Source organism: Pavona decussata, unplaced genomic scaffold (genome assembly GCF_977016875.1).
Source record: "Pavona decussata unplaced genomic scaffold, jaPavDecu1.1 SCAFFOLD_32, whole genome shotgun sequence".
NCBI classification, from domain to species: Eukaryota; Metazoa; Cnidaria; class Anthozoa; order Scleractinia; family Agariciidae; genus Pavona; species Pavona decussata.
This window is the reverse complement of record NW_028145455.1, coordinates 2,011,079-2,035,029: the sequence shown is the minus strand read 5'-3', so window position 1 is coordinate 2,035,029 and position 23,951 is coordinate 2,011,079. Positions and strand designations below refer to the sequence as shown.

The 23,951-nt window shown below is 38.1% G+C and overlaps 2 protein-coding genes and 1 long non-coding RNA gene across 6 annotated transcripts in view; 1 reads left to right on the top strand and 2 right to left on the bottom strand.

The window, feature by feature from the left end:
• The first annotated feature begins 1,856 nt into the window (after positions 1 to 1,856).
• Positions 1,857 to 9,862, top strand: LOC146484595 (nucleobindin-2-like). 4 transcript variants are annotated; one of them, XR_014863598.1, is made up of 8 exons: positions 1,861 to 2,459; positions 4,170 to 4,358; positions 5,008 to 5,098; positions 5,527 to 5,585; positions 6,304 to 6,396; positions 7,000 to 7,218; positions 8,294 to 9,323; positions 9,438 to 9,862. XR_014863598.1 is itself a non-coding variant. In XM_085104636.1 (7 exons), exons 1-7 carry the CDS (start codon positions 2,019 to 2,021, stop codon positions 8,393 to 8,395), a joined length of 1,149 nt encoding a protein of 382 aa, XP_084960762.1. In that variant the 5' UTR covers positions 1,857 to 2,018; the 3' UTR covers positions 8,396 to 9,862. The 4 variants fall into 4 exon arrangements, 3 of the variants coding, with proteins under 3 accessions (XP_084960762.1, XP_084960761.1, XP_084960760.1); XM_085104636.1 differs by having other exon boundaries at positions 1,857 to 2,459; positions 7,000 to 7,176; positions 8,297 to 9,862; XM_085104635.1 differs by having other exon boundaries at positions 1,858 to 2,459; positions 8,297 to 9,862.
• LOC146484594 (uncharacterized) lies at positions 9,803 to 11,288 on the bottom strand. Its single transcript, XR_014863599.1, has 2 exons — positions 10,889 to 11,288; positions 9,803 to 10,433 (listed from the first exon to the last, which is right to left on the bottom strand). It is a non-coding gene; the product is annotated as an uncharacterized LOC146484594 (long non-coding RNA).
• Positions 11,289 to 11,798: 510 nt separating this feature from the next.
• LOC146484592 (xylosyl- and glucuronyltransferase LARGE1-like) overlaps positions 11,799 to 23,951 on the bottom strand; it is a 34,873-nt gene continuing 22,720 nt past the window's right edge. The window contains exons 15-23 of the mRNA XM_085104671.1: positions 23,579 to 23,666; positions 22,714 to 22,838; positions 22,085 to 22,200; positions 21,044 to 21,080; positions 19,997 to 20,103; positions 18,968 to 19,040; positions 17,509 to 17,633; positions 15,901 to 15,999; positions 11,799 to 14,046 (exon numbers count right to left, since the gene is read on the bottom strand). Of these exons, the coding sequence (XP_084960797.1) occupies positions 13,956 to 14,046; positions 15,901 to 15,999; positions 17,509 to 17,633; positions 18,968 to 19,040; positions 19,997 to 20,103; positions 21,044 to 21,080; positions 22,085 to 22,200; positions 22,714 to 22,838; positions 23,579 to 23,666 (861 nt within the window). The 3' untranslated portion in view covers positions 11,799 to 13,955. The remainder of the gene's footprint in view (positions 14,047 to 15,900; positions 16,000 to 17,508; positions 17,634 to 18,967; positions 19,041 to 19,996; positions 20,104 to 21,043; positions 21,081 to 22,084; positions 22,201 to 22,713; positions 22,839 to 23,578; positions 23,667 to 23,951) is intronic.

Sequence of the window (23,951 nt, the reverse complement as noted above, 5' to 3'; positions counted from 1 at the left end):
GTCTGTCTTGTATGGGGTCTTTGACTCAGACAAGAGAGGATGACTCAGACCAGTACAGACCGTCCTTATGGCAATGCCTTTCTTTTGATAACTTTCTATATTTTCTTTATATTCTATATTTCATGCATCTCTCGCGCCACTAAAATAATTTTTACACGTTAAATTGTTTTTTTGCATTTGAGGCTATTCTCGGAGTCAATTGTGTTGTAATAAGTACAATAAACGTGAATACAAAATTAAAAACTCTGGTATGTTCCGGGCCTACGCATTCAGTTCGAAGATATTGGGTAACAAGCCCACAGCTGAGACCGTCAGTTCACCGGACTAAACTAAACAGTCGCCAGCACTCACAGCAATTATCTGTATTGATACTTCTAGCCTCCCACTCAATACTTAACAAGTGCTTTATTTATTCCTTCTTTCCTTTTTAGTCCATAGTAACTGACAATATTTTATCCTGGTTTGAGTGATTACTTGGCATTTCTTTTTTCTTCCGTGGTGGTGGGGAGACAACGCCGGGGATTTTTTTCATTGGAAAATCATATAGAGAACATTTTTACTACGATCAAATGTTTTTAAAATAAACAGCGTAAATACGGATAAAAAATTCAGTCTGTATTGTCCAATTGACCCAAATAATAGGTGTCTTGGTCACGTCCGTATAGATCTATTGAAGTACTATGACAGAGAACATCTTGGTCAAATAGCCAAAAATACAACTAACAACGTTCAACCCCAGACCAAAAATTAGACGTTCGTATGTATAAAAAACAAAGGTGTATTCTACTTGTCTAGTAGATTCTAGGGCTTGTGACGCCAACGCAACTAATGAGTGACGTGGCCTGGTAGCAGTCCCTTTTTGATCTGCATAGTCGACATGGAAGAGCGAAAGTGAGCCAGTGGGTTTGGCCGGAATGTGCGAAAAAGTGAGAAGAGAAGCCTTTGCCGTACTCGTTCACTCTAATGCACTTCTTTTTCTCGTCCGTATGAAAAGATTGTATTTTTCCACGTTTAAATAATACATGTTGGTGAGAAATAGATTTAAAAATGGAAAGACTATTGAATTCTTGTTCGTAATTTGGACGAGTTTAGGGTATTTTCAAAACCATTGTATAGTGTTTTTCGCACGCCGCGTCCTGGATTTCGCGGGCGAGTAATTTTCATGGAAATTTTAGATATGCCAATCCGCCAGTTTGGTATATTCTAAAGTAATTATTCACCATAGTGTCGCTGAATGTTGGTACGTATTTGCCTCGCCGCTAATATAATACCGCCATCCGTGCTCTACTGTTTACCTCCACCCACTCAATGGTACTCGATGAACAAAAAAACTACTAAGCCTGAAAATTTTAAAAGGCGCGATATACTTGAAAGCAAACAATCTGCAAGGAACCGCACAACGAAAATGCTGCAAGTAGACGCAGGATCTGTGAAAGATCTAATCAGCCAAAAATATAAATGACTCAAATTTCTGCAAGGCTGATCGGACTGCGTAGAAAACTTACACGACAGCGACATCGGATAGAGACCAAACCGCGAATCAAGCGTGGACTGCTGATTCTCGGTTTGGTCTCTATCATAAGTTTTCTACGCAGTCCGATCAACCTTGCAGATATACTTGACGCCGCTAATAAATTATAGGTGGCAAGAATGATCCTTAAGGCAGTTAAAAAGAGAAAAACGACAATATTGGATATATAAGCTGAAGAAGAATAATTGCCCAATATTTCGGTTTGGGGCCGTTCTTTGTGTCGTCACGCAACGTTCGGTAACGTAACGACGTCACAAAAGAACGGCTGCGTGTCTCACGAGGCACTGGGGACGACATTTACCCAGCTGTCCATGTGACTGCACGCTCGGCCGGTCATTGTGCCACGTTTCAGAGACAATCATCAAGCGGTCTTTCCCCTTGATTTAATTTTTCCTGCCCGAAAATTTGTGTAAATTCCTTGTAATCGACGTGGATCTAGTACTCGAGGCATCGATACTTTGATTTTTCGTGGCGAACTGGTTCAGAAATGTGGCATAAGCCAACCTTGATTTGTCTGTTTCTCATCGGATTGGCGGTTGTTTGTGTGGCGCCTCCTGTTCGAAAAGATAAAAAGAAGAAAGACGCGGACGAAACGGAGGGGAAAGGCGACCCTGAATACGCCCGATACTTGAAGCAGGTTATTGAAATTTTAGAGAATGACGATGATTATGTGAAAAAATTACTGAACGCTTCCGAGGAAGAGTTAAGAACTGGCCAAGTTGCTGACGATTTGGATCTAGTAAAACACGATGTAAGGACCAAGCTCGATGAATTGAAGCGACAGGAAGTAGAGAGGCAAAGGATGATTCGTCGACAAATGAACGATCACATAAATGGGCTTAAGGAACGGGAGTATTGGAATCCTGTATTTGATGATGAAAATCCTAATTTCTTTGGACCTGAAGATTTCAAGAAACTTCTGTGGAAGGTAGGCTTGGGTCTTAAAGGAGAAAGTTGTAAGCTTATTTCGTAAGAGCGGTGATCAGTATAAAATTTTACAGAAAAGCTGGGCTAACAGTAAATTATAAATTTCGAGTGTCAAGAAAACACAGGTTTGCCTTTCCACTTCCTGAGCAAATATAACCGTAACATAACAAAGAATGCGGGACATTTTATGTCTAACACGTCTTTCAGTGGTGCGACAGATTTAGTCACCCTGATATTTACTGCCGCTTTTCTTTGGATCCTATTGCGACAAAATAACCAAAATGACTCTAAGTGGCAACTACTTACTCTTCAGTTTACGAAAATAAATAACTTTGTTACTGCGGCAACATACACGATAAATGTCCTGCTGAACTCTTTACTTTAATTGCTGTGTTCTGAAGGTCAACATTTTAATGCCCTGGCGAATCCATTTGCTAAAATGGCAGTCAATAGTAATCAATATCAATTAATCAATTTAACAGATACAGTGTAGATTCCATTTTGCCATGCGTCTGTACTCTTGATACCGAGGTAAAAACAAAGAAGTATGGCGAGTAGTGTGACTGATGTTCTTAGAGTACAGACCCATAGCAAAATGAAATGTTTGTTTTATACAATAATTTATTACAAAGACATTTGACTACATTTCGTGAGCGAGCATCACATTGACTGAGCCAAGTCAAGAACTTTCAAGGAAACTTTTAGACTCCTACATACACGCAATTGTGATCCTCTAAATTAGAGTATAATCTGAAAGAATTTCACGAAGAATATTTTCAAAACTTATTCCACAAGGAATTTCTGACCATTAAAATATTACAGCATATCAGGCTCGTAACTCTGATTTGTGAATGATTTCTTGTCATTTCTGGATTTCTATTGGTGACATACTTGGACAAATGTTTTCTTCCTTTTCACATCACAACAAAGTTTAAGCTTTTTTAACCTGGTTGAGGTCACTTGCAATCATATGGCAATTATAGTCCATCAAAATTTGCCTATGTTTGTCTGCTGCTATATGCCAAAACAGTATGAAAAACTTTGTTGATCAGGCAGTTTGGTTGGACTCTAGACTCTGACCATCTGCGTTGGTCACACTACTCGATGACGTCATTTGTGTGTCTATATTCTAATCACAAACTCCCCTGCACTAATCAAAATGTGAGTTTTACACTGTTCATTGTATAAAACTTATTATCTGTATCAATCAGTATGCATCAGTCATTTCTAACAGTACCGATCCACCGTTGACTGACCCACCAGCATAAGGATTTTTTAAAACAGAGGTACTCCTCTTTCCTATTGAGAATGGAACATCGGAATATCTGCTGTTTCCAGTCCAAGGACAGTACAATCACGTATCATACAAAGTGGAGGGTGCTACAGTGAATACAGAACTGTATCAGTGAATGTCTTCTAATGTTTTAAGAAAGAAGCCTGAATTCGAATACCACAAGTTGTAAAATTAAGACTGAAATTTTAATCACAACTACATGTATTTAGCACTACTTATCATTTTTATGATAAGATGTAAAAAATCATCACTTTACCACCATTCTTTCAATCTACTGTATTCTCGGATTCTTGATAAATAATATTTATTTATGAGATTTGTTTAGTATGCATCGCAGACCCCTTTATTTCTAACAGCTTTGAGCCTTTAGTAATTTAATATGTTAAAATCTATCTGTTGATTTCTCTGTTTTCACAGCACCATGAAGAAATGGATAAGCAAGACAGAGAGCGTAAAGAGGAATTCAAAAAGCATGAAATGGAGAAGGAACATAAACGAAGGGAACACTTAAAGGATTTGGATGAAAAGGCACGCAAGGAAGAAGAGCTGAAATATGAGCAACTACAGGAGAAACACCGAAATGCATCAAAGAACCTTCACCACCCGGTAAGTTGAGATTGTTGTAGGTCCAGTTCTTATTACTGATTCAAACTGCTTTACCCTACATTTTATGATCAGCTGTGAGGATTGGGTGATGCACATGATGATAACATCATGAGTGATGATTTTAATGGCTTGTATATTATTATATTTATTACCTCATTTTGCTATTAACATACCAGTAACTACAAAAAGATCAGACATTTTAGTGAACATCAGTGACAATTAAATGGGCTACATACAATGTAGTTGTTGTTGTTATTGTCTTTCTGAGACGGGTGAATAGCTTCCAGGCCAACCCCTCCTGAGGGTTTTGCACAGCATGCTTCTTGTAGCCACACCCATTAACTGTTGCGTGGTGAATTTTGTCTCCATGCGTCATGTGGCTAGTGTAGCCCCATCACTAAATTTGATGGTTCACTCCTCCATTCTTTGCATGGACAGCCAAGTCTTCCTAGGGATGCCATCTGGTTGAGGCCCTCCTTTAATCTGTTGGTGTCGTTACCATGTAGAACACAAGCTTTTGTCTATGTAGTTAACTTGTCTCAAGTGATTGAAGGCAGCCCCCGTGTGACATTTCATATACTGTTGACAGCTTGAACTAAATTATTATGAGGTTGTTCATACCATAGCTAATGTATGTCTGTTTGTGTAGGGAAGTAAAGCTCAATTGGAGCAAGTTTGGGAAGAAACTGATGGACTCGATGCAAAAGATTTTGAACCAAGAACGTTTTTCAAACTTCATGGTGAGTTATTCTGAGCATACATGTACATGTGCAATGGAATCTTGATTTGAATCCACAATTTTTTGAAACTCCCACTTCTTCAAACCAAAAGTTGTTCATGCTATGTGGCAAAAATTAAATTCTTGAAATTTCTTGTGATTTATTCTTCAGCAGTGTTGCCATCAGTTGTGACAGGTCATCACATGCAATGATTACAAATTTATTTGTCAATAAAGCTTTCAGTACTGATCCAAGTTACATCTTTAATCAGTGTTGTTCAAGAATAATTCAGTTCACTATGACTTCCCAACAAAGGAATCCCATTTGTTTCATGCACGATTGAATTTTTTAAACACAATGTTGATACAATGTTATGTTTTTAATGCATTAACCATCTTCTTATGAAATGGTTGGAATTAATTGTAATTTCTCCATCTTCTCTTTACTAGATACAAATGGTGACGACTTCTTAGACACTTCAGAGTTAGAGGCACTGTTCATCAAGGAAGTAAGCAATACTCTTGTACAAAGTTGTGTATGACCAATTTGTTGATAAAAACAATTTGAAGATTTAGGTGCTGGGGAGGGACTCGCATACAAGAGTGTAATATGTACTTGTCTTACTATAAGTGTGTATTTTTGGCAGGGGGGGGGATGGGGCGGGAGGTTGGGGTGCTCTGCAGAAAAATCACCCCTTTACTTTTTTTTTTCACCCCTTTGTTAAATGGAATAATTTTTTTCAGACATCTTGATCCAGACATTTGGTTGACCAACTTACAATAAATAATAATTTAAATTGATATTGTTTTGTTTGCATTCAAATGAGCCCTACTAACCTCGTTCTTGAGTTCAAACATCAAAAGAACATTTTACTTTGACAAAGCTAGTATGGCAAATTTGAATGCAGACAACAGAATATTAAAATGTGAGCTATTTTTGCATAAGGTCTGTGGCATCATTGATTTAGCCAGGTCTTCACTGAGACCTCAGGTGACCGACTCAGCATTACAGCATGTCTAAATGATAGCAAAGTACATAAATTAATGTGTAAATTTTTAAACTTTCTATGATAATAATTGTATTCCTCAACCAAAATTGTTCCCAGGAACAGGAAACCAACCTTAGGTCTCATATACAGTGTAAAACCCAAGACCCAGGAGATACTTTGTGAAACATGTTCAATATTTTTGTTCTACCATTTCAATTTGGTTTTACTCATTTGTTAGGTTGACAAACTTTATGACGAAAAAGATGATGACTTTGATCCAAGGGAAAAAGATGAGGAGATTGCAAGAATGAGAGAACATGTTATGTCTGAGGTAATTTATGATTGTACATGTCTGGCTGTAAAGCACATCAGCACTAGAGGGAATTATGCATGTAGCTCACTGCTAACTTTTTTCCAAGTCTGGTTGTATTAAATTGATCATGTGGCATGATAGTGTTCAGGATAATGCATGATACAAATGGTTCTCAATGGTCTGTACACTGTACCTGCAATTTTGTGCATGGCAAAATGTACATAATTAAGGTTACTGGCATACATGTAAATACTGCCTCAAGTACTGTAAAATAAGAGAGAAGGGTGTTTTTTTGTTTTCGTTTTTTTGCAGCACATTGCAAACGTTTCTCCATGTAAGCAATGAAAACTGTTTGGGCCTTTCAACATCTTTTGTGGGTCTTGAAAATGATATGATTTTTGTTAGTTTAAATCAGTAGTAATCAATCTTTTAAGACAGAAGGTCAATTGAGTGTTAATTTGTAGACAGCTTGTTGTCGATAAATAAAACCTGTGGACAACTATTTTTCAACAGAGGTGAAACATTTGTCACTGATACTTCTAAAAGTTTCTGGAGCTTTTTCTGTCTCTGACATAAGGGGAAAGGATGGCAGTAAGTTTTTTTTTGTCTTTCTCTGCTCAGATTGACAAAGATAAAGATGGCTTTGTATCTATGGATGAGTTTCTGAGGGCCAGTAAAACCAATGAATTTGAGAAGGATGATGGCTGGAAAAGTGTGGAAGAGGAGCATCCATACACTGATGATGAACTAGCAGAGTTTGAGAAACAGCTTCTAGAGGAAGAGGAGAAGCAGAAACAGGTAGCAGATGCTGCAGCAAATGTTGCTAGTAAACTTGTGAAGGTTGGTGTTCATATAAGCGAAAAACAGGGTTGGGTATTGCTAAGACATACACGTGGTTGGTAATTGATCACAGTTTTAATGGCAAATCCACTGTTTAGTGCAGTAAAAACATGACGTTATATATCTCCAAATTTGTTGAGCTTCATGCAGACCCCTTTCATCTACACTTCCAAGATTGGGACTCTCATTCTCAGAGCCTATTGGAGTCTTGTTGCTCCCTCTTGTGGGCTTGCTGCCCATTCTTTGATGTTCAGACAAACGTCAAATGCCATTTTACCATACCCACTTGTGGGGCTTTCCTCTCTGAGGCTTTGGAGTCTTCTTGCCCTCCTAATGTGCTCTTGCTACTCATTCTTTGGTGTTCAGAGTAAAGCTGAAGCCCATTTTTTTACAAAAACCCACTTTTTTTACATATGCCGCATCATTACAGATAGTTTTTGTGGTTCCAGGCCATGTATATTTCCTAAAAATATTAATTGACTCACTTGTTGGAAATTATGGAGACTGCAGACAGATTTTTGAATCCTGTTATTATGACTACACTGTCTGTAAAAAGTTTGATCGCTGGAACTTTGATTAACAAGGTTTTTTGATAAGAAAATATCATGTAAGGAGAAAAAGTGGTTGTTGTAGGTGAGATGGCGTGCATAGCAGTTGTGGCGCCAGCCTTGTAAACCAGAGGCCCCAGTTTCAAGTCCCACTTAGAACACTTGGATTTGTTTCACGGTGATCCTATTTGCAAATCCAAGACCACATTTTGTAAATAGCCAACTAGTTTGCCTCCCACCAATTAGGATTTTTAACAGAATTAATGTTATATTCATTTGGGATATTTATTTCACTGAGTTATAGTGTCTGGTGTCCACAATTATGCAATTAGTTTCACAGTCCTAAATACTTTGACACTAAATAAAGTGATTTATTTATTTTTAATTATTTATTTATTTGTGTGTTTGTTTATTTAAGGAGGATGTTGTAATGAAGGGTCACATTACATTGTATGTTGTGTAGTGTAAGGTTACATGAAGAGTTCTTTCATTAATGTGTTGTTTTGTTTTGTTCGTTTGTTTGACAGCAGGTAACAGATACAGCTGTGGAACACAAGGAAGGAGAACCACAACAACAGACTCATGATGAAACACAGCAACAACAACAACAACAACAACACACGTCTTGAGGAGAACAACTACAGAAAACTGTCAAGAGTATCATGACTTGAAAGACCCACAATTCACAGCCATAACAATCACTTTACTATAACAGCTGGCTTAAGACTCTTGTGATAAGTGACTTTTTATATGAACATGGTATGCAAGTCATACACCAGTCACAATTGCTGCAATTTTAATTTAGAGTGTGGTTTACTTAATATTGTTTTTCAAGTAAGCGTGAATAGTGAATACATTGGATGTGATTGAGTTACTTGCAAAATCAATACTGAATTACACTGCCCTTTAAGGGCATGAAAAAGGCAATAATTATTGATGTTTGTTCTAGGTAGCCAACAAATTTAAGAATAATTATTTTTCTCATTTTTAAGTAGATTAGTGTGTGTTTAATAAGAAGATTGCAATACTGATACAAATACATGTACAGCTATTTAACCCTTAGCTTTAACCCCTAATATCAAAGATCAAATTCTCCTATCTCATCCCCATACTTTTCTTATAAAAGTACTGGGGAGAAGTTATTCAAAATTATATCTAGAAAATTCACCTTGTGTGATCATATCCTTAATTCTCATGACCTCAAGGGTTGAGTAAGCTTTGATGTTACAAAGAGAAATTTGATGCTGATCACTGTTGGGGCTTTAGGGGTTGATGCTGCTGTTTATAATAAGGTCTTTTAACTTTATGCAACTGGACAGAGGTGGGTTCATGCTCGGTGTAAAAAGATGCCAAAACTCACAAGTGACAGAAAGCAAAGTAAATCCAAAAGGTATCAACTCCAGGAGAACAATAGCATGTGAAACAACAAAAGATATAAAACAAAAGGAAAATATCACAGGTTTTTACTCTGAGTATCAACCAAGGTGGTACGGGAAGTATTAGACTATTAAGCTTCACAGTTGTTGATGTCATAGGATGCAAGGAAACATCTTGAATGTTAATAGGCCTTATCACGGTTTTTGACGCCATTTTGACGAGTAGGCAAACACGTCTGAAATAACAGTCAAATACTGTTATTTCAGACGTGTTTGCGTCGAAACCCGTGATAAGGCCTATTTCAGGGGCATATTTGTCTGTGTTACAGACTAATCTGTTCCAAGGAAGTTACTAATGAAAATTCTCGGCACCATGCACATTGGTCACTGACATCCTAGAAGGAACCAATGTATTTAGTGGTGTAAAAAAAAAAAGCCTTGATAAAATGATTTGGTAGCTCTTCAGGCCTGAGACAATAGTATTTATACAGTAGCTACAGCTGTAATTTATCATGTTGACATGACATAATAAGCGTATAATGATTCATCAGTCTTGAGGTAAATGATTAGCAAAATGTGTTTTTTCACTAAATTGTGTTGCAAAGAATTTGTCTTGTTGTACTAGTTATGTGAGCCCAACCTGCTAGCAGAGTTTTAGAGAGGACCTGCTTGCAGGGTGCTTTGAGCCCTAAAATTAAAATAATTTGATATTTTCAGCCATCTCGTTTGCAAGAATGATTATTTTTCAATGTTTTTTAAGCTAGTATTCATTGTTCTGTGTGGCAGTAAGGTGAAACCAGTGGATTATTATTTTGACTGTAGTTACTTGAGAAGTTCCAGCTCAGATATTCTTCATGCTCCAAAAAATTCCTTCCAATATTTTTATGAGGCTGTAGGAAATCTGAGCAGTATCTGACCTGAAGTTGGATAGTTGTGTTATGTTCTGTGATCTACAGTATGTATCTAAAAGATTGAAATGAAAATTATGTTCACCGAGTTAGGTCTCAAGCTTTGTAATGTTTCTAATGTATGTCGTATTTGACGCATGGGTAACCTGTTTCGTGACCTTAGAAAGTGGAAATGGAAGATAAAAGGTCCGTTGACCTTTCTTCCACTTCCACTTTTCTCATTCAATTCTGTACGCGTTTTATTTTCGCGGTTTTTGTTTTACCAGTCTACCGTTCGTTGCAAATGAATGTTGTGCCGCTAGCACTAAGGACACAAATGAAGGATCATAGAATTAACTCTGCAGGGTATGTTGTAGTGCTAAAGTGCACCCATGAATTTCCTACTTAGCGTAATGCATCAGTCAATTCCAGCTGTGCCCATCCCCCCCCCCGGGGGACAATAGTGAGGCATTTTCCTGCACTGTCCATCTTGGGGGTCAGGCATTAGCCTTCCACCCAATTACCCTGGGGCTTTTGACCATCTCACTTTTTTTACCTTATAACATTTTCGCTTCTTCTAATGACCAATTCATTGGCAAATTCAGTAAGTTTCTTCTAGAATACGTCTAGATAGGACGCAAATGGGATGACCTATTTGGCACTAAACCTAGCTGGGACTAACTTTGGCCTGAATTACCTTAGATTTTATTGCAAGTAAGTCGAGAAAGGAAGAAAACAAAATATTTTTGAGCCCCTACCCCGGGGCATTTGAGCAACGTTTTGTCCCGGCTGTGGGGCATTTGCCAGCTTATTTTCAAAATATCCTAATTCCCGGTGGGGGAGCACAGCTGGAATTGACTGATGCATAAACCCTAGTAAGGAAATGGGAGATTGCACGAGGCAAACAAAAAATCTCCGACCTCGGCGGGAATCGAACCCACGACCACGGGATTTGATCGTCCGTTGCTCTACCGACTGAGCTACGAGGGAAGACAGAGGCCAGTCGGGTGATGCGGCGACGTGAATGTTCCCATCTGCTGGTAGCGAGCGAAGCAATTTTCGCGCGCTCGCTTTACTATCCCTAAGAGAGACAAGGCACTGCTCGTAGTATAAGCTACACCAGACAGATACAATACGACAACCCCTCTAATAATATGCCGCCAGCCCTCCTGGAAATAATCCTTTAAAAAGTCCTTTGAGTGAACATAAGACCAGGCCTTCATTTTTGTCTGTCTCCACAAAGTCACTGACTTGAAACCATTGACGTAATATATCGAAACACGAGGAAGAGTGTTTCATCAGTTATCCGAACACTGAGAAGCAGGTGGAAGAAACGAGTCGCAGCCGAGTTTTTTTAAACGACTTCGAGGTACTTGGATATCCGATGAAACACACTTTCGGGTGTTTGATATGGCTTCTCAAATGATCAATAATTCTTGGAGAAATTGAAGGCTAAAGTTGGCAAAATTATATGGTAATTAGGATCACATATCCAAACCACGGTCACGACAGAATTTCACCATTTTTCGGTCAACATGCCAATTAAAAGTGAAATTTATGAAAGTTATAGTTTTCCAATCAGAAAAATTTGGTTAAAGATGTTGTGGGAGGGGGGGGGGGGGGGGGGGGCAAAAGGAGGCTGTGGTTCATAGCCTGCGTAACAGGCGTAAATGGCCAGGGGGAGAGGGAAGGGGAACGAGAGAAGAGAGGTAGGACCCCCTACCTTGGTCCAAAAAAATATGTCGGTTTGCAAAGAAGCATGTACAATGTTTCAGTGTTGAACATCTTATTTTAATAACGTCAATTTAATTCTGCACATAATTACAAATAAATTATTATTTTCACACTATCTTACACAAACAAATTAATCAAGTTGTAATTAGTAACCAGAACTTCAACCATTACAAAAATAAAACATTTTGCTTTCAAATTTTTCCAAAAACGTTTTTGTATAAATAATTCCAGAAATAAAATTATCAACTTCAAAAAATTATCAATCATGATCACTTTAAGTAAGTACATGTTTAAACCACAACTGATACGTACGCTTGAACCTATTTTGTTTGTCAAACCTCCCATGCCCAGTTTTTTTCGACGATTTTTCCAAAATACCCTGGAAGAACTTGAAAAAATTGGACACGTTTTCAAGTTGCAATCCATTTCAATCTTGGTCATTCACGACCAAAGATAATTAACTCTAGTTTCTGTATAGTAGTATGGTAGGCTTATTGTAAACAAAACTGAACCATTATTTTAGCGATTCCGTCGATACAAATATGATTTTTCGACATTCAAAGTACAAGTAGGTAATACTACCTCTTTTAACATAGTGGAACGACTGAGAGAAAATTTCGCTTGTACACATAGCTATGTACAGGAAGATTTGACAATATTTGTATCTCTCTTTTTTTTTGATAATGTGGTTTTTATAAATAAATAGCCACCAAAGTTTAGCTCACTGACTTGTCAGCTTCTAGGTTCTATACTAAAGTTATTAATGATAACGCCTCAGTGGGCAAAAGAACAAACTTGGTTTATCGTCAACTACCAAAGGACAAAGTCTACTTCTGTGTGTAAATAATATTTGAGACAATGAATTGCTGCGAATGATGAAAGGATGAATATCCAGCTGTGTTGGGGGAATTGTACGCATGCTAAAGAAAAGAGTGGACCCAAAAGAGGGGCATGACTCACGCCCACTAAACAAACCCTGGATTATAAAATTTAACTATAACAGAAATCCACACCAGCCAAACTAGTCATTGAAAAGTAGTGATCACGTTTAAGCTTCATGCTAAAATAAATATCGTTATTCGAATTTGAATCACTTTTAAAGGCCGCATTATACTGGGATTGGAAGCTCATTGGAAGCTACATATTCTGTCCACATCTTGTCATTGTACAAACTTTACAGGGGTGAAAAGAACTGTGAAAAGAATTTTGCAGTCACCTCATTCAGGAAAACTAACACTTGATCAGACAGTTCACTTGGTCTTGAAGACTGCAAAAGTAACTTTAAAAAAACTGCTTTTGCAATGACGATGACAGAATTTATCTAGCGCATTTTCTATATCTGATATTCAAATGGTTAATGCGCTTTACAACAATGCTTGTGCAGTTCAAAATCATGTTCAGTAAAATGCGACTCTTTCCTGGCAAATACAGTCGAAGCTCTCGTAAGCGACCACCTCGGGAATTGGAAAAAGTGCCGGGTCGTAACTAGAGCTGGCCGCTTAGGAGAATGCACTCTCGTAAGCAACCAAAAGCTGAAACAATAGAAGCTGGTCACTTATCAGAGCTTTTAGAATGAAGCTTTCTACCTCATTCTCAGGGTAACACTCTCGACCCAGCCGTAAATCATCTTGAATTTTAGATTCCAAATATTCATCCCTGAAAATTATAAGGCAGTGCTATATTACTGTACATGTGATAACGAAGTATCAGAATCTTTGAGTGGTCGCTTACGAGAGCTTAAAAACAAAGGAAAAGATCAGTTGGTAATTCCCAAAAGTGGTCGCGGTCGCTTATGGGAGCGGCCGCTTACGAGAGCTTTTGATTACAGAGTTTAAGTGACAATTCAAACAGGGTTTCACAATGGTGGTCGTAACTAGAGCTGGTCGCTTACGAGAGTGGTCGCAAGGAGAGCTTCGACTGTATTTATCTGGATGCTGACATTTGCCTTTTGGTGTCTGTATTGATCTTGACGTGCCTGTCAAGTCGGGTTCAAGATTTCAATTTCTTGAGCAGCAAAAAGGAAACAAAAAAACAGAGAGAGGAACTGTGAGGGAGCACAAACTGGATTTCAAAGTGTTCTTCTAATGTCTGTATTACAAAGGTTGACCACAAGATAACGACTTTGTGTTAAATAAGACTCAATACACATGTGATAATATTTTAAGATGACCACAAACCAAGTTTAGCTATTGTTAACTGTCCATGTCTACTTCTCCTAGGTGTTCTCCTCCATATTTTGCGATCAGATCTTGAAAAAATTCTTGTTTTAACTTATTTAAGCACCTGTGAAAGAAAAAAAAAGACAAACACCCATCAAGATTATAATTGGGCAAAACAACTTTCACTAAATGTGTGCTATGATTTAAGGTTGAAAGCCAAGTTCCACAACTTAGTCAAGAACGGAGATGAACAACACCTGACAATGACATTGAATGCTGCTTACAAATAGACCCTATGCAAAAATGGCTGACATTTTAATATTATTTCGTTTGCATTCAAATTAGCCTTACTAAGTAACCACATTCTTGAGTTCAAAAATCAAAAGAATATTTCACTTGAACGAGGCAAGGGGGCAAATTTGAATGCAGACAAAAGAATATTTTAACAGTCTATAGTACTGTCTCGACTGCATGTTACCAATCAAACCAGATTTTTGCTTTGGCCATGCGAGTTAAGCAAATCTAAACCCACACTAGTCCATTTCAGGTTCAATTATCCCAAGGCCACACGAGGCCCATGCAGCTGGTACTAAACTCGGAATTTCTACTCTCCCCTGGATAAAACACAACACACCGCACGGAAAAAGATGCTCATTGTACATTGTACGGCTGTATATTGTACCACCACATCTTGCGAACCTAGCACAGCCAATAGACACATAGAAACTCACAATTTTTGCAAAATTTGTCCCTGTACTAGCAACATTGGGTATGCTAGGTTTGACGTTTTTAGAACTTTTCTGAGCGTTTTTAGGGTTTTCGGACGCTAAAAATTATGGATAAATGTACCAGTCGCCATCTTTTTCGTTACAGTGGATTCCATCACACAGCGACCTTTGGCAAAATGCCAGATTTCCCTTAACGTTTCACGGTACCAATTTACACACCTCATGGGTAAGGAGCGATGATGTGGAGTTAAAAGGGGAAGTATCACGCAAATTTGCTGTCATTTCAAACCCAAAAATGTTTGTCTGTCAGCAGAAACAACGAAATAATTGTCAAGTTTGTTATAAATTATCACCCAGTGCAATAAAACTGTTGATTAGTGCCTCTGGCCAGAGACAGAGTAGGCAGGTATGGATTGAAACTTGAAAAATGTCAGGCTAATGTTTTTCAAGTTCTCGCATTTTTGTTTCCAAAATCCTTTCAAGAATTGAGTTGATTTCTTTCCTCTTGTCATTCTGGAATTATTTGGTAGCTAATTGAAGGTCTTATTTCATCCTTTGTCACAAAAGATACCAAAAACCCCATGATACTTCCCCTTTAAGTTTCTTGCCTAGTGGGAAACAACATTACAATGCATAGTCTTGATCCACTGACCCTCGTTGTTTCAATCAAAGGGCTTATTGAAAGTTCAATAACTCCAAACTTCACCTTGGTGAAAAATGATCTAAAGCTACGTTTAAGTATGTTTACACTATGCTGGATAGCATTTTATGCCGTTGTGAAAAATAATCCGGCGTGGTGTGAACAGAAGTGGCCCAAAACCACCGCCATTTTTCCACTAGAATCCAATCCTCGCTCCTCGTTGTTGGCTTCCGTTTCGGTTCGATTCTCTGTTCACACAACTTGAGAAAGTGTCACGAAAACCTATCCGACATGTGATGATTCACTTTCACGACTGAAGCAGCACAGCATCGCTCCGGCACAAAAAACGATCCGAAATCGGCGTCGTGTGTGTGAACGAAAGCGCTATCCGATATTATGTTTTTTGTACCGGCACAAGTGCTATCCGGTATAGTGTAGACATAGCCTAAACACCAGGGTTCAAGTAACATGCTCCATCCATTTTACTGCTAAACAAAAGTTGAAACAATATACACATACTAAAAGAGAAAGAACATAACTTGGTAATTTAATACAAGACTGGTAGCTTCTTGGTTCCTACATTAAATAAAGGTAAACCAATAACACTCACTTTCTGTACAAGGAACTTGATCTGAATTTGAAAATTTCAAATGAAGGGGAGTGTGGCATGTGTACAATGAATGCATTTGGTAACACAACAAACTCGTACCTGCAAAAAAGAGAACATTCTTATTAGAGAGATATAGCACCACGTTTGCGGCAAATGGCAAACGCGAGATTCGCGTTTATGTTTTCTTGCCAAAATGAGTACATAGAGGAGAATAGTGCAAATGCAAAACAGTTCTGGCCTTTGATACTAACGCAAAACTACTCACTTTTTCTGAGAAACTGACGTTTATGTTTTCTTGCAAAAATGAGTACATAGGGGAGAATAGTGCAAAACAGTTCCGGCCTTTGATGCTAACGCAAAACTACTCAATTTTTCCGAGAAACTGAAAACAGCGAGCGCCAAATATAGGGTAAACATGATCACGTGGTCAGCTCTGCGGTTTGCCGTGAACATGGTGCTTAAGGATGGTGCCTACTAAAACCGAAGTATTTTGCGCTGTTTATGACTATGTGGAAATCCAAAAAGAAAACTGGGCGTAACGACGCATTTTTGAAAGATAATTAAGCAACAATTATTCTAAAAGGCCGTAAAATACAGAGTAATGTGTGGCGTTTTCTTTTCCAAATTGAGGCTTTCTTATCTCCGAAAAATGCATGGTTCCCCCCAATTTTTATTTTAGATACAAAGAGCACTTGCTAAGTTCTGCTTTCTCAGCATAGTTTTAAACCGCGCAAAAATAACCCTGTATTAAAAGGCACCACCCATAGGAAACCCGAGTATCTCCAGATGCGCAGAACGTATGCGCAGTAACAAAAGTAGGCACCGTCCTTATCTCTCTATTAACTACACGAAGCTAACTACTGGGCTGACTTGTAAAGCTCGCTTATTCAGCTACAGTTCCTCGTCAAGGTGGTGTTGTGTCGGCCTATTCATAATCAGCCAATGGCGCTTAAAGTATTGTTTCGATGAGATAAAAGGGCTGTTCATTTATTTGTAGGTGTCGTGTGTGGTGTAACAGTCGAAATTAGCAGAATAAACTCTGTTTTTATTTTATGACCGCGGATCAATTCTTGAATCATACCGGGGTTGGATGAGTTGCTGGGTAAAGGAAGACACACATTCACTTACTGAGAGATGACTAGTCATCAAGCTGAAGCATAAGTTCATCACAAAACTCTATTTTCTCTATTTGTAACAGGAATTATCCACACAGAAATGATGAAAGGCGTTAGATGCTCTCTTAATAGAGATATTTTGAATCGCGTTTATGGCAAACAGCAAACGGGAGATTCACGTTTGTGTTTTCTTGAAAAAATAACTGGTACCGGTACACAGAAGAGAATAGTGCAAAAGAATTCTTGCCTTTAAGGCTAACCCCAAACTGCTCAATTTTACTGAGAAACTGAAAACATCGAGCACCACATGAAGGATAAACATAGTCACGTGGTCATTTCTGCCCTTTGCCTTTTAGCAAGCAGACAGATGAGAAGGATGAGAAGAACATACTAAAATACATTCTTTCCTGTTAGACATTACTTACAGTTTCTCCAATGTGGTCATAGACATGTATTTCTTTAATGTATATGACTGTTCAGGTAAGTGACTCACCCCTGAGCTTGTAATTCCATGATGTGAGACACTTTATTCCATCCAAACCCCACAAACCGTTTATCATATCTGCTGACATTTGTCCGTACAACAACGTAAGGTTCAAAGTCTTCTTCCCACTGCACCTGTGGGCAGATTGGAATGATGACACATGTTTAACACTAATGGATAAGGATAAGAAATTGTGGTGCTGCATTGGTGGTGTGTTTTATCGGGATTTAAAACCACGAGGCGCAGCCGAGTGGTTTTAGACTCGATAAAACACGTGCTGCGAGTTTTTTGAACGGCTTCAAAAATATTCCTGGAAAAGCGTGTGTCAAGAGAGTTCTAACAATGGTGCTTTTGTGAACGTTGGAAATTAGCATACGAGAAAAACATTAAAAACCGCATACTAATAAGGAGTAGGTTTTATCGGGTTGAAAACCACTGCACGTGATGTTTTATCGACCATTTGATAGGTCAATGGGCTTATGAATTATTATGAGTTTTGAAGGATTTATCAACAGAGTTGGTAAGGCAATTTGGCCATTATAAAGAGAGTCGAGTGCTAACATTTCGAGCGTTAGCTCTTCGTCGGAGCCAATCCAATCTGAATTACCTTATCAACGCTGTTGATAAAACCAAATGTATGTTTAATACTGTTTTTGTTTTTTTGTTTTAAATAGAAAGTAAGAATGTGGTCATCTTAAAGTGCCCCTAACTTTTAAATTTGTTTTCTTTCGGTAGATTTCCATATCTGTGAAGAACTCATTTTCGAAATTTTTTTTTAGAAATATTGAATCCTTTTTTTTTACGAGCGCTAAAAGTTCTTGAAATTTTTAAATTTTTGCGCGCTTTAAGCCCCGCTGGACAAATTTTTGTCTCGTGGGCTTATTAGGAACGAGCCAATGAGAAGCGTCCGATATTTGACACTTTCTTAGCTGTGACGTAAGAAAAGGACACCAGAAGGATTCAGAAGTAATCTTATGCATGCTGATTCCTTTCTCTACATTTCGAGAGTTGCTGCATCCAAAAACTACACATTTTTCAACCATTTTCTCTGTTTACAATTGAAGCATTACCGCGAATCTTCGGATGTTTTTGCACGATGTCCTTTTCTTACGTCACGCTCCATATTTGGCCGAGTGGGGGACTAATGCGAACGATAGGTGAAAATATCGACAAGACTGCCTTCACTTTTAGCGCTCGTAAAAAAAAGGATTCAATATTTCTCAAAATTTTTTTCGAAAATGAGTTCTTGTAAGATATGGAAATCTACCAAAAGAAAACAAATTGAAGGGTTAGGGGCACGTTAAGAGGAAGAGTTAAATTATATGGAGTTATATTGCGTCCAAATTAACAGAATTATTTTCTGTGCCTTATAAGTACAAAAAAGAAAACATGCATATATATGTTCATTGTAAACCACTTGTTTTAGTTACATTAACAAACAATTTGATAATAATTCTAGAGCACATACAGTGTATGGAGCTGTGGCTGTTCTCCATTTAGCATAGTTTGTTGGTGCATGGCCCTTGCTCCACTCATGGTGTCTGAAAGAAGTATAGTAAAAGCAGTAAAGTATTAGAGAGATTTAACATCGCGTATATGTGAAACTAGCCTCCCACGCTGTCGTTTTTAGGGGACTCGTATTTGTGAGGAGGAGGTAATACGAGTCCCCTAAGAACGACTGCGTGGTAGGCTAACGTGAAACGCGAACGGCAAAAATGACCACGTGACCACGATTTTCCCGCCATTTTTCACGTTTGCCGGTTGCCGTTTCTACGCGAAAACAGGCTATTTCGTGTTTGCCGTCTATGTGAGAACTACGTAAGTATTTCTTCCTTTTTTCCTTATACATATAAGTAGTTAATTGTTGAAAACAACTACCCCAATAATTTTTCCGGTGAGTCATACCAGGGCAAATTTAGTTTCATGTTTAAAATCCTTCATAACTCACTCCTTACCGCACTTTTCTTCATGAAGGCACCACAATGAGTCGTAAAACAGCTTCATCGAAACTCGCAACATTAAAGCTAAAGTCAAAAGGTTCACGCTATTTTACGGCCAGGTGACGTTCGCCGTTTCACGTAAACGCAATGCTAAATCTCTCTATTATCAAAACAAACGGTACAACACAATGAGAAAAATAACAAGATTTAGTCTCCGATGTCAGTACACTACTAAAAACATCAGCAAAGTAAGCCAATACATTAGCGTCATCATACCTTCATACAATTAGGCCCTGGGGCCTGTTCTCGAAATTCCCGATAACTTACCGGGCCCGGTAAGTATTGTTTTAAACGCTTTTTCGCTGATTACAGGCATGGTACTTGGCCAATGTTTTCATAGAATTATAAATTAAGATTTTAAAATTTAGCATTCAAAGCTGATAAAAATTGACTTCTTTTGAGAAACATTTATCAACAAAGACACTTTTCGGGCCGGGTATGTTCTCGGGACCTTTGTGAACTAGACTGTGCTATTTTAAAATCGATTCTTCACCTACCTAAACGTAAATATTGTACCAAGATCCCACATTGACAACAGCTGGGCTTTGGTATTGGGAAAGGTCACCTTGTAGTGTAATGTCTCAAATGCTGGAACAACGTAAGCCTTGAAAAAGAGAGAAAATAAGTGTGAGTGAGAACATGGCTTTTGGGGCATATTATGAGGGTTAACGCTCAAAACGCCCCCAAAAGATAAGACCTAACGCCCCCTAATGATGCTTGTAGCTTCTCACTTTTAGAACGAAGAAAATACATGCATATCTTGTTTGTCTCTGGGGGCATTAAGTCTTACTTAGGGGGCATTTTGACCTTTTACCATTACGAGTAGTGGCACTGGGGTGTAGTGATCAGCCAGGTTGATGTCAGGGTTCAACACCTCACCAAATTGTGTTGTTTCCTTAAAAGGGAAGTATCATAGGGTTTTTGACCTCTTTTCTTAAAAATGGTGAAATAAGACATTCACGTAGCTACAAAATAATTCCAGAACAACAAGATGAAAGAAATAAACCAAATTCTTGACAGAAACAACTCGTGATCTGTCCTATGATGATGGTTTGGACGAACGAGTAACAGGCGTGTCCGTTTTACATTATTCTAGCTGAGAAGTAGGACCGACGGATGTCAGCTATGTATTGCTTTACCAAGAATCTACCATCTGGGCCCGGTTGTTCGAAAGCCGATTAATGCTAATCCCCAATTAAAAATTAACCGAGGTTTTGATCAATCTTACTAAAAATGTTTTTAAAACTTGTTTGAAGCTTGTGGTATAGAAAAGTCTAAGTCAAAACTGAGGAACAAAAATCTTTTTGAGAGTCTTAATTGATTAGTAATTAAGCTCAAATCAAAGTTCACGTCAACCCAGGATTAGCTTAATCGGGCTTTGAACAACTGGGCCCAGGTGTCAACTTAATGCCACAACCACAAGAGAAATGTTCAGCAAATGGCAAACGAAGTTCTTCAAACCTAACACACAATAATCATTACTGTTTATTCTTAATTAAAAAAAAAATGGGTACAATTTTTCTTATCTGAAATTTGACACTGACCTTTTTGTTCAAATTTGAAGCAGTTTTCAGAGTTTGCCTAAAACATAAAGTAAGTTCAATATTGTAGTAAAAATTACAGCAGATAATAATTATTGAAAGAAGGCCCCAGTACGTGACTGAAACTTCCAGGCAAGCACCTGTTACCATCACTACAACAGGGTTGTCAAAAGTAGCAGACTGGCAGCAAAAATCAACGCCTACTTCACCATCTCAGTTAGCTACTCTCCTGGGCACTTCTTTGTATAGCAAGCCGGCTACTTTCAAAAGACAGCCGCCTACTTTAGAAGTCTTCTGACAAACCCAATATAGTGAAGCTTACGGGGATGCTATAGTTGTGATACAGTTTAAGCACAGTGGATATGAACTGCTGCTGTGTCTCCAGCATTTGATTTAGTGGGCATTATCGCTTTATTGTCCAACAGTGCCATGAACAGCACAAGATGCAATTAAGAGCTCAATAATTGGTCAATTTGTGTAAAATTTGTTCGACCAAAAGATCTTGGAAACATCTATGAATTGAAGCCATAAAACAATGCCCCCTCCTTTATGAGACTTGATTTACCACCCCTCAAACTTTTGGAAATTTTTCCCCTTGCATATTAATGGTCCAGTTGATATCTTACAACAAGCAATGCACTGAGAGCTGTACATTAAATATGGACAAGTAGATGGAAAATTTTTGATGTTTTTCCTCTTTCGTTTTGGACACTTCTCACTCTAACCTGTGACTTCCTCCATCTCTGTTGGTGTGATTTATAGCACACCCCAGAAAATACCTTTTACAGTGTAAATGGTATATCAAATGTGGTCTCCCAGTTCACAGTTACCAATTTAGAAAAGGATCGGCATTTCCCTCAGGCATTAAAGGGTTATCCTCAAAGTATAAGCATTCAAATGAAAGCTAGACTGTGAGCAGTCCTACTTTCTCCCTCAGATTACGCGCTAGAAATCGCCCGATCGTGACAGAACTTAGGAGAAGAAAGCGACTGCTTGCAGTCTGAATGAAAACTTTTCTTCAAGATGATGTGATGTTTCACTTACTTTAATGTGCTGTATGCTCCAGGTACTGGTACAAAGTCCACATCACTCAGAAACACAAAAGGTGTCCGTGCATGCTCCAAAGCAATGTTTCTCAGGTAATTCACAGGATAAAATTGCTAAAAACACCAGTTGTTTAGTTAGTTGAGTAGGTTTACCCACTTTAATAATTATATAGGCATGGAAACGTACAGCAAGGCTGACCTAAAATTGTGGTTTTAAGAATTATTTAACCAAACTGTCTGCTGAATTGCATAATAATGAAATTATGTCAGCTGGGGCACCTGCCGAAATGGTCAATTGGGCAATAATTTGAGAGGGGCAATCTAAATGAATTTCAAATATTGGGTTCAGAAGGGGAAATTATTCTGACTTAAGGTTGAAGGGTGCAGGCAGTCCCTGAAAGGTGTGCAATAGACAATTTCTGAGTTGCTTTGAACCTCATTATGAAAGCGAGGCTAAGTGCAAAGTTTCTGCTATGAAAATTAGTTTTCATTCATATGCAAACAAAACTAATTTTCATATGAAAATTTTTGCACTTAGCCTCGTTTTCATAACGAGGTTCACATCAACTCAGAAATGGCCCATTATTTGAGGAAACATGAACTATAAATAATTATCACAGTACTCACTCCTTCCTTGAACACAATGTGGTAGCCCACATTTTTTCTTTTGACCAACTCTGATGAACTCTGAACATAGCTAAAAAGCTGTTGAGCCTCACTGTCAGACATATATAATGCCAAACTTATTGGTCCTGTGAAGGTGAAACAAAAATGTGGTGGTGAATAAATTACACCATCGCTGTAACCCCAAAAGATAATAATAGCTGTGCAATAAACCTTTTTTATTTTTGAGGGATTTGAAGGTGATTATTGAAAACAGAATTGTTTATTAAACTGTTATTGCTTTGCCACACTGTGTGATTGTTTAACAAAATGTTCCACTTTATCAACCAAATATGACTTGCTCACACATCCTTTTCTTTCTTAATAGTGCCATTTATTGGCTAAACTAGTTTTTGCTTCAAGCTTTGACTGATTCATTGTGTTAATATTTTTAACGTCGTGGCTTGAATTTGTTTCTGGTTCAAATGGAATTTCGCAAACATTTTAATCTTTAGTCTTCCTTTGTGTCAGGTTCATTACCACAATTTTGGATATAGTGGTTTTATTGTACACATACTCAAAACTGTTAGATTCTTAGATATCTCTAAGTGACCACCCTTGTAAGTAAACATTTGCCAGCTATATCTCTGAATTGATTCATGATCCCAAAATTTACAAGCAGAATCTGTTATGAGTGCAGTGACCTCTGTTCCAGATGTCAAGAATCATCAAACAAGCACCACGTACAAAGGATGGCGCTCTCACCAGGCTGTTGCCTAAGACAAATTTCAAGGAGCCCACATGGCCAAAAGCCAAGAAGTTAGGAGCCCAACATGTGAAGTGTTAGGTGCTGCTGCAAAAAATTTAGGTGCCCAGTGCCTTTACATACCTTCCCAATGTAGACATAGAGTTTCAATCATCTGAAGCCTGTCAATAGACAGCTGTACTACAAGTGTGACATCAAAAGGGTCCAAAACCTGACAAATGAAAGTAACAAAGTACATGAGAGTGATGTATAGATATTCACCTTCCAAAGCCTTCAAAAGCCTTCAAATACTAGCTCAGGTGCTCTAACACTGAGCTACAGGAGACTCGTGGGAGCTGGGGCCATTAAACTAGGTTCATGTGACAAACATCCTGCTTACATTTGAACTTGATATGTGGCATATGCCCAACGGAATAAATGTGATAGTATAATTATTTATTATTATTAATTTATAAACCTGTTTAATAAATGAGAATGATGTGTCATTTGGTCAGTG